This window comes from Epinephelus lanceolatus, chromosome 16 (genome assembly GCF_041903045.1).
Source record: "Epinephelus lanceolatus isolate andai-2023 chromosome 16, ASM4190304v1, whole genome shotgun sequence".
In the NCBI taxonomy this organism is placed as follows: Eukaryota; Metazoa; Chordata; class Actinopteri; order Perciformes; family Serranidae; genus Epinephelus; species Epinephelus lanceolatus.
In genome coordinates, this window is record NC_135749.1 from 18,252,501 (window position 1) to 18,263,416 (window position 10,916).

At 38.7% G+C, this 10,916-nt stretch overlaps 1 protein-coding gene across 1 annotated transcript; it reads right to left on the bottom strand.

Annotated features, from left to right (window-relative positions):
- Positions 1-3,022: 3,022 nt before the first annotated feature.
- On the bottom strand, positions 3,023-6,830 carry snrpd1 (small nuclear ribonucleoprotein D1 polypeptide). The gene is made up of 4 exons (XM_033636646.2): positions 6,682-6,830; positions 5,938-6,014; positions 3,646-3,837; positions 3,023-3,335 (listed from the first exon to the last, which is right to left on the bottom strand). The coding sequence occupies exons 1-4, from the start codon at positions 6,693-6,695 to the stop codon at positions 3,259-3,261; spliced, it is 360 nt and encodes a 119-aa protein (XP_033492537.1). The 5' UTR covers positions 6,696-6,830; the 3' UTR covers positions 3,023-3,258.
- Between the last annotated feature and the right edge of the window lie 4,086 nt (positions 6,831-10,916).

A 10,916-nucleotide genomic window follows, 5' to 3' on the forward strand; every position in this document is an offset into this window, starting at 1 on the left:
TGGGTGAGAATGACAGAGATGCAATTCCGACAACTTCAGGCAGCCGCCGTCCAAAAGTCCAAGCAGACCGCACCAAGCTCACTCCTTGATCGCCTGAGCGGATCCTGCGCTTTTTATCCAGCGCCCCTGCTGTCACCCTCCAGCATCGCCGCTCAAGTTACACTGCGCATGTGCAATCCCCCCATGTTTGACCCCGTCCCTGCGTTCCAATACCCATACTACCATACTATTTAGTATGCCAGAAAAAGAATTAGTGTGTCCCAATACATAGCATGTCAGATGCAGTATGCCAAAAGTACCAGGATGTTCTACTACATCCGGTCACATTTCACAGTATGTATGTCAGCATGCTTCTTTGGCCATTCTGACCCACAATCCTTTGCGCAGCGGAAGTTACGTCACACTGAGCTGCGTGTACAACCAACGCCCACACTTCCTTTCATACATGGTTTATTTAATTTGAGATACTAAGACACTACATATTAGGACTGCAATGATCTGATTATATACTGTCACATATCATACAGTTTTGCAAGAACACGGTTACAAGATTCAACTTTACTGTGATTTTAGTATGATCAATGTTAGGGTTCAACTATGACTACAATATAGAAGATTCTACCAGTATAGGCAGTGGTGTAAGTGTGGTATAAATAATGAATGAATATGACTAAATATGAATACACTATGGGCCAGGTATGAGCAGTATAGACTAGTAAATATATCAATAGTAAAAGTCAAACACATATTAAGTAATGTAGTAAGAATGTGCAGGTATGTTACACTACAAATAAAAGTAATGTGAATGTAAGGCTGCCTCACGTGCAGACAGAATATAGTGCCAGCAGCTGCATAGCTGTAAGTATATTTAACAACAAACATCTGCCAGCAACAGAGAGCTGTGTGTGAAGGGGGTTAATATGCCTACTGGTGACTAGTTCAATAGACAGGTCACTAATAATAGCCTTGGGACTGTTTATTAGAAACAACAACATACATGACGACATAACAGCAACAGAGCTCTCCGGCACCTCCGACAGTATGCACGACTCTGGCGAGCTCGACGAGAGGAGATTTGCTGCATCTCCGAAGTACAACAACATAAAATATTCAAATATGGCGCTACGGACGGCGGCGGAAGTGAGCAAGAGGGTCGGAGTTCAGGGAGCGATGTGATGGCGGATGTAGTGTGTCCCAATAGTATGCATACTGCATGCATACTGCATACTACACTACATACTTTTTAAGGGCAGCTGCAGTACATACTAAAAATATATAGTAGAAGTATGCGATTTGGAACGCAGGGCGTGTCTCAGCCTTCTCTTGAATAGCCTTGGCAGGATGGCGCTCTTTAGCAGCCTCTAGCGGTGACCTGGTGCTACTACAGAAAATATAAAATTTTAAATTAAGATTAATTTTTTGCTATTAATTAATACACCTCATTAAAGACAAGTTGTTTGATGTTTAAACTGATCAACTTTGTTTTCGTGAATATACGCTCATTCTGAATTTGATGCCACATTCCAGAAACGGTTGGGGCAGGGTCATGTTTACTTCTGTGTTACATCACCTTTTCTTTTCACAATACTCAGAAAGTGTGGAAAATGGAAACTGAAAACACTACATGATGAAGTTTTGAAAATGAAATTCTTCCTTTTCCTGCTTGATATAGGACTTGAGTTAACCAGCAGTTAGAGGTCTCCTTTAGTCTTTTCTTGAGCTTCATAACGTGCAAAACATTGTCAGTGGAGACAGGTCTGGATTGCAGGCAGGTCAGTCTAGTACTCACACTCTTTTCAGCATTGTCTTGTTGGAATAATCAGGGCTGCCCTGACAAAGACGCTGTCTTGATGGCAGTGGGTGTTACTCTAAAACCTGTATTACCTTTCAGCATTAATGGACCAAGTTACTGATGATGCCATGGGCACTAACACACCTCCAGCTTTAGAGCTTTGCTCTGGTAACAACCTGTGTGGTCCTTCTCCTCTTTAGACTTCTTTAGACTAGACATCCATGATTTCTAAAAACAATTTGAAATGTGTACTCATCAGACCACAGCACACTCTTCATCTTTGTGTCAGTCCATTTCAAATGAGCTTGAGTCCAGAGAATTCAGCTGCATTTGTGCAGGTTGTCCATATCTTGCTTTCACTTTGCATGGTAGTCTTAACTTTCATTTGTAGATGCAGCAACAAACTGTGGTTTTCCAAAGTGTTCCCCGTGGCCATGTAGTAATATGCTTTACACAATCATGTTGGTTTTCAATGCAATGCCACCTGAGAGGTCAAAGGTCACAGGCATTCAATACTGATTTTCAGCTCTGCCCCAGAGATTTCTCCTGATTCTTTTGATATTCTGGATCGTAAATGATGAAATCCCCAATTTTCTTGCAATTATTAATTCAGAAACAGTTCTTGAACTGCTTACCTATTTGCCCGCAGTGACCATCCTTGCTCCTGACAACTGAGCCTCTTGAGGATGCCCATTTCAAACCCAATCATGATACTTTAATCTATTACCAGTTAACATGTGAAATGTTTCAGCCCCGTGTTTTGAGCATTTCACAACTTCCCCAGTCTTTTGTTGCCTGTTCCAACTTTTTTTAAATGCATCACAGGCATCAAATTCAGAATGTGTATAATTACAAAAAAACCTCATTTATCATTTAGAACATTAAATATCTTGTCTTTGTACCACATTTAATTGAATATAGTTAAAAAAAGATTTGCAAGTCAATGCATGCTGTTTTTAACATTCTACACAGCGTCCTAAATTTTTTGGAATTGGTACCGAAATCTTTTGCCTGCACATTCGTTTTCCTTGTTTTGGTCTCCTAACAGATCATGTCTCTATCCATCAGCTGCATCTTACTGCTGGACCGGGCAACTTTATGTTTGGACTACTTGATTTTGAGAGCAACCATGCACTTTGTGACAAAATCCCGGGTCTACCCTTTATCAATAACAAAGTAATGATTTCTGTTTGTTTATATTCTTTCTAATTAGCCCTTGAGAAATACACATTTCCATGCAAATATACTTTATTCAGCCATACAATGAAAAGTAAACAAACCCTGTTAACAACACTGCAATAACCCACAGAGTCACATGTATCCTCTTCAGAAGGATTTTAATGTACAAAATAAGAACAAAACTGAACCAAAAAACACATGGAAATTCACAAAATGTTTTGTTGAAAGAGAAAAAAAACTCCTGTACAAACAGTGGGGCGTTGGCCAGCAAACGTACGGCCTGGTAATCATCTCCTCGGGCCACCCCGGCCTCGTCCCCTTCCTCTGCCTCGCCCTCGACCTCTTCCTCGTCCCCGTCCAGCCACTGAGAAGACACAGACGAGTCACAGTCAGCAACATTCACCGGCACGTTGAGTATCATGTATAGTCGTGTGGGCTTCTCAACATTTAGATCAGTTTAACCCACTGGTGAATATCAGCTACACATAAAGTAACTTTCTTTAAGAGTACAAAAACCTGCGGCATGAAGGTGACAGTTTGCACAGGACAGGCAATCAGGAAACAAACCAGTGAGTCTCAACTACCAACTATACTGCATTTCCAAAAACAACTGGTGTGCTATAATGTGGTTCTCTCTCTGCTGTACACCTTGATGAAGCCTCGACATTCCTCACCTGCTTCTCTCTTCTTGGACTTGATCTTTGGCTCGATGTCAACCAGCAAGGTGTCCAGTGGGAGACTGTCGGGGAGGATAAAGTAGCGGATGTTGTTGCCACGAATACTCAGTGACTCCAGCTGAGTGGGCTCCCTGTTTTTCAGGGTCATTTTCACCGCCTTCAGGTGGGTGTTCATGCTCACATCAACACCTAAAATGGGAAAGAAAGGAAACAGGGATGGAAAACTTGAAAATGAACATTGAAAAGCCAGAATTTATCATAAATGACAAAGCTGTACAGGAAGAAACTGCATAAGACCAGAGAGTGATAGTGTGTAAATACTAAAATGGCTAAATCTGAAATGATCTTATCAGTTTCAGACTCTAATCTACTGTTTCAACACTACAAAAACCGATCATTTCAAAAAGTCAGCCTTTCATTTTGGAGTAGACGGGTAAGACTGGAAGGGACACTGAGACTGGAAGCAGTGACGTAAGCCTGGGCAGGAGCTTTGTGGCAGTAAAATAACTCTTTTTTCACATATGAACTCCAGACTTTTTTTTTTGTAAAAATCAGCTCCAGACATTGTCTAGATTATTTTTATTGCTGACAGTTCCTGAATCTCATCTCTACAGTTAGACATTTTCAGTGGCGTCGTTGTGCAACTGACACTTCTTTTCCCTCAGATAGTTGTATTCTTCCGGTTTTGCGGCAGTAGCATGATAGAGATGTCATCAACACGCCCACTTGATCATTGTGAACTCAGGCAACAACGTGTTTATTCAAACACGGGCTCTGACATTACAAGGACTTCATACAAGGGAGCCGACAGGATAAAGTCAGTTAAATGTCCGGTCCAACTGACTCAGACATTTACTTTCTCATACACAGCCCCTTTGGGTAATGTCTAGATAGGTTTAGGGCTGCAGCGCATGTGTGAAAGGGCCTTTAGAGAGCAATTTAATACCGCCTAAAAATCAAGCCTTTGTTGACCTCTAGTGGTTTAACTTCAGTTTACTGCAGTAATGTACAGGTGGACTACAGGAGCCTGCGACATCACAGTTGGGTGTGACTGCAGGTGACACAAAGCTCATTCCTAACACAGCCAGCATTAGATGTTAGGAATGGAAACTACAACCAGAGAAGGCTGCAAACCACTGCTTTCAGCCTTGTGTTGACTTCAGTTCTTTATTTTAAATGTTCGACTGTCTGAAAACATATGTATCACGACAAGTGATCACAGTGGGCAGGAGAGAACAGAGCAGAGTTCTCACCAACTCAAATGCAGCAGTAACCAGACTGTCTGTCGCACTGATTATAGCTTGCAAACACAAAGAGGCTTCTAACAATTATATGAACATAGTCATCTGTGATACTGAGGTTTCAAATGCGTGTTCTGCTCCAAAACGGCACATGAAATCAAGCGCTTCCTAAATTAAACTCAAGCCTTTACTTTTGAAAACCCCTCAATGCCACTACGCATCGACTCTGCATCAGCAGCCTGTGAAAGATATTCCTGACTGTTAAAACTGCAGGCGGACAAAATAAACATCATCCGTCATCAACCACCATCATCTTGTTTTGACATAGAAGAGAAAATCACATGCAAAGAGTGCATAAGACATGTCTGCCCTGCAAAGCAACACAACTAACGTGTAAACCCCCCCTAAAAAAGCACCACAATCTGCAGTATGATAAATGCATGAAGGCCAAGAACAATAATGTCACTAATGTTACTATACAGTCACCGATGTCCTGTCTCTGTCCAACATCAACTCAGACATTCATGACACGGTACCCTGACCACTGTAAATAATATGTGGCAGATATATCCATGGAAGATACACTTAATTCAAATGACAAAGAGACCTGTTTAGTCTTATTTCTGTGCACAGATTTGTAAATTAGCGGAACGTCACATAACATGGAAGTGAAAGCTATGCTCTGTAGATTTAAATGTTATAATACAAAACATTTTGTTTCTAAAACAATGAATAATTGTGATAAACATTTGAGACCTAAATATTACATTGGATCAACCCTTCTAAAAACAGTGCCAATAACACCTGGAGATTATAACCTCCATTTAGGTAGGATCTATTGCAGGACTGTGGTGTTAGCCTCATTAGCTTTAGCTAGGTGTACCTAATAAACTGGCTACTGGGTATATATTCAGCATCACCTGTGGGTGGCACTTAAGTGACCAAAAGAAATCTTAACTCGAGTCATGATGCCTGAACTCTGAACAACATTTCCCTGTAGTTTAAAAGGGAACGAACGCATTGTGTTAATGCAGCACGGAGCTCTTACCTGTGATGGTGCCATGGACCTGGGTGCCATTCTTCAGTTCAATGGTAACCGTCTCATGGCTGAGTTTCATCAAAAACCTGTGGGTAGCATTGAACAAGATATAATGTGAACACATTAATCTTTGAACTCAACTATGCCCAAGTCTACACGAGCATTATTTCAGTATTTAGCACTGTGTAAATGCCACATAACAGTGTGAGGTGAGCTAACGTTAGCTTGTCCTAGTTAGCTACCGGCTGTGTAGCCTTCAGCACCAAAACAAAAGTACTCAGGTGAGAGAAATAAACCATGTATAGCCTGTGCAATTGATTTGTAAGAAAATATCAATGACTAAATGTGTTTCTGTATAGGTGCGGCTGCTTTTTAAATCATGCCGTTGAGTGCTGAAGTTAACTGAACTTTGCAGATAAAGAAAGCTGGGCCCGTGTTAGCTAGCTAACATTCATGTCATTAGCTAGTGCTAGTTAGCAACCATTACGGCTGTTTAACCTGCTTATTTTCACAGCTAAATCCACAGTTCATTAATTAATGAGGAAACTACGTGTGTGTATATATGTCGGGTTATTTCAGAGGCTGGAGCCCCGCCATTGTAACACCGCACATCCTCCATTCATTTAATTCACCGCTTCCCGCCTCATCTCCGCCTCTCTCTGTTTACATCTAAATCCATCCATCGGCATCGCGCCATTTTTATCATCCCACAGCACAGCAGTTAGTAAGGGGTGAGTTTTCACGGCCACTTACCTGACTAGTTTCATGATGGTGACGGACTGTAGAGACAAATCCTCCACCGAAGACAAAAATTGCAGCGCTCGAGTGAGAAACACAGGCCGCCGCTGTTGTACTCTGTACGTTTCAGTCGCGCGGATATGACGTCATTAAATCAGCGACAGCGCAGAGAAAACGACACACGTCACAACATCGCCGCCTGGTGGTGGAGTCATGAACATCATCATGACTGGATATAATTTTCCTGCTCCTTTCAAAGAATTTAATGCTGTAATCCAGGCTATTCCAAAGGAGTTGTCTCATGCTGTGAAAAATCATCTGACTTTGAATGGACACAGAACTGCTCAACCTTTGTTGATGTTGGATGGACTGGAACTGAAGGACAAAAAGTGTAACAATAAGCATATTCGTCAAATATTTCAAAGAAAGAACAATACTGTAGAGGGAAGTTTTTTTGGAGTTCTCAGATTGTGGACATCGGATGGCGAAGGACCTGGCTTTTACTCCACAAATACTGCATCTCTAACAAAATCAAAGAAACTCACTTTAAAATTTTACATAAAATTTACCCCGTTAATTGTTTTATCGCCAAATTTACCGAAATAGATGATTTATGTTCTTTTTGTAACTAATGTGTTGAAACTATTTCACATTTATTTTTGACTGTAGAATCACTAAAGCTTTCTGGTCAGCTCTTAATCTCCTTTTTTTTTTTTTTTTTTTTAACTCTGCCAATATCAAATACTCCTTTACATTAAGATATATCATCTGCTACTACACTAAAAAAATAACTGTTATTTTAATTTTAATTTTTACTAAATTTTGCAAACCTTGCAGTAAAAGTATCAAACTTATTGCTCATTATGAAATGTTTTTCCCATCCTCTGACTAAATTCTGTTGCTTATTTTTATTGTCCTGTTATACTGTCTTTATGTCTGTTCCAACATTTTCTAGAGTCTTGTATGTATTTTTTTGCATTGTCCCATTTGTGGTGTACTTGCTTGTTAACGCTTTATTGTTAAAAAAAAAAAAAAGAAAAAGAAAAAAAAAGCAATGAACATCATGTACAGCAAAGCAATAAACCAGAGGTGTCCAGCTATTTTTTTTAATTTATACGTTTATTTTGTATGTATGTATGTATTATTATTATTATTATTATTTTATCTATTTGTTTTTATTTTTATTTTTGCAAAGATTGTTTTAATTAACAGATGCTCAAATTACAGAGCAGGAGCAGCTCCAAAAATGTATCAGATTTCCGTCCGTGCGTTTGAAAATATTATTTTGAAAAGAAAAAGTAGGCTAACTGTAAAAGGACTAAGATACTTAACCAAAAACATTAGAAAGGGGGCAGAGAACAAACACCAAACCAAACAATAAATAAAATATAAATATAAGGATACTATTACTTAAATATATATACAGAGAGGATGATTAAAACTAATCCTAAGGGACGTTGTGATTGGAGCTCCCAAAAGTTCAATTTTCAGTGCCTTTTCCATTTGTTTCTTTGACATGCAGTCCGCTACTATCAAACCAGATATGGATAAACCATGGCCTACTGTAAATAACCCTGTATATACAAAACAAAACATCAGTAGACGTGTCTGCACAATAAATATATAGCATCTTTAGATCTCTGACCAGGTACAGAAAAAAGAGAGTGGAAGTTTCTGTTGGAGAGATATTAAGGGAGGTTTTCTGGTCAAAAGAAAGTCTGAATTTAACTACATTGTTGTTGCTCTTGATTTATAGATATGAAACGTCCCAGAAAATTACGTTTTTAGACAGTATGAGCAGATAAAAACAATTCACGTATTCAAAGGAATCACTAAAACATTAATAAATACAGCTATTAAAAACAAGAGCATGGCACAGACCTTGTTCACAGCAGCCACAGGTGTCAGTAGTAGATAGAATGATGGCTGTGTTGCATTCAAGTGCTCCAGTAGCGCTCAGTATTTTTTATACACCTGCTTTTCCTACTGATTGTTTCTTTAGAGTTAAAATGCACCATTATTTTGTACCTACTGTACACATAAATATTTCCCTGAGTGATATTCAGTAACACCGTGCAGATACGTCTAAAATGTGAGCAGGAAATCCCAAAACATGACTTACACTAGTTGGAGGCAGACACGAATTTAGTCTAAGTTGTTGTAGTTCCCACTGGCGGCCAGTAGATGCTGCTAAAGAGTCATTTCATTTAGTATTTTTTTCCACTGTGATTGTTACAGTACCCTTTTCACTGGTAGGACTGTCCTGCAGTCATGAGTATCACTTTTTATCTTACTTGAATACAGAATTTGCAACATGCTATTTAGTGTTAAAACAAGTTATACTTGTGCAGAATATTCCTGATTAAAAACGTGTTTATTTGATGACATTTGGCATGTTATTGATAATTACTGACAAGTGGAAACTCTCTAACACCAGTCCTACACATACAGTATATAATGCTCTTGTTAAAAAAAAAAGACAAAAAAATAAGAAAAACTCTCATAGCGACACACTTTCAGTTGTTTTTATTGAGAGTAAACTTTGTACTGACACTTTCATTTACAATTTTGGCCACACATCAAACCTCTCTTATGGACTGACTGGGAATGTATCAAGTATAATCTATGCAAGTGCAATTTAATTTGTTTTTTTAATTCTGAAGTTGTTGGTTGAGGGAAAATATAAACATTATATATGGAGTACAAAATGGCCCAGGACCATTCATTTGACACCAGAAATCCAATTCTAATTCAAGAAATAAAATAAAAAAGTAAATAATTATAATAATAATATAATAAAAGCTGCACTCATCAGTCGTCCTCATTCTGCCTGACAGCACTGGATTAGTGCAACACATTAACAGCATGCCTGTGCAAATGAAAAGACCCCGTACTCTTCCTACGTGTTTCCTGTCGCAACCATGCAACCTAAAATAAATGTTCATCAAACCATTCCTCAGGTAACAATGTTTGAAATGTTACGGGCCACACCAGCTGCCCTCATACCTCAGCATGCCTTGTGAGATGTCTCCATCAGCACCTACAACCTGTCCAGCACCTTCACAGTTTAATGTTCGGAGTGGAAAAAGTGTTATTTTACGTTGTTGTTGGGTTTTTTTTTTTGTCACTTCAGTGAAGCACTCCAGACCTCACACTTTAAACAAGCTTCAAACTCAATTATAAGTGATGCATGTTTGATTGCATATCACATTCTGTGTTACTGGCACTTTCTGTTAAGTAGAGGGAGAAATTTCAACACAATTAGGTTTGGCTGGCCATGAAAGTAAAATTAAAAACACTCCATTATTATCATTTCAGTCCCAAAAGCACCAAATCATATTTCAACACAACAGGCAGTGTTTAATTCTTGTGTGAACATTACAGCTGGGCGATAATGTTTGAAGATAATGGCCGAGGGACAACCCAGGATTCAGAGTGTTACATCGCGTATCAGAAAAATCAAAGACTACATTTGAACAATTTTAAAATAAAAATGATTAATTATAGTGGAGACTCTTCACACAGATTTCTTCCACATGAGTCAAAGCAGTTTTCCTCTGGGGTAACTTTAAATAAGATAAACCAGGGCTGTAGGACAAATGATACTAATGTGCATTTGGCAGCAGCCAAAGTGGTGTGTTCTCCTCCATCTTTCATTAACAACGTCGTTAAGCATGACAAAAAGTAATGACACTAATAAATACCAACAAATAAACAAATACAATTGAAACAAAAAGGCACACAGACCCAACGACTCTGGTCTCAACTGGAAGTTCATCTCTAAGTTCATCTCTATAGTAAGCAATAAAGAACGCAATAAAGAAATGTTTTTTTAAAAAAGGATAAATTACAGTAAAAACCCATCTCCCATCAATCAATCAACAGCACACTGTACTCGCCATCAGTAGTGGAATAGATATGATAGAACAAACTAAATGAGTGTTATCATGTACAGTATGGTCTGATTGCTTTGGCTCGGTTTTAACGACAGTTTAAATCAACAGAGACGTGATAAAATCTTTAACACAAAAAGGTAAAAATGTATCATTTCCTGCAGCCTTTATGCACCAATTTCTGCTTCTTCTGCATAAACTCATGATGTTAATCTCTTTATATTTTTGCACAAATTCTACAAATAAAACAAATCAAAATTCAGTCACACACAATATTCTGATTCTGTGTTTCATAATTTACTTTATGTCAATTTTGATGCAGAAATTATTATGATAGCATTTTGTATTTTGACACTG

Coding starts and splice junctions, on each gene's coding strand:
- snrpd1 (XM_033636646.2), bottom strand. Junction 3,838..5,937: donor GGTCCATGGCACCATCACAG/GTAAGAGCTCCG, acceptor TTCCCATTTTAG/GTGTTGATGTGAGCATGAAC. Junction 3,336..3,645: donor GTCCAAGAAGAGAGAAGCAG/GTGAGGAATGTC, acceptor GTGTCTTCTCAG/TGGCTGGACGGGGACGAGGA.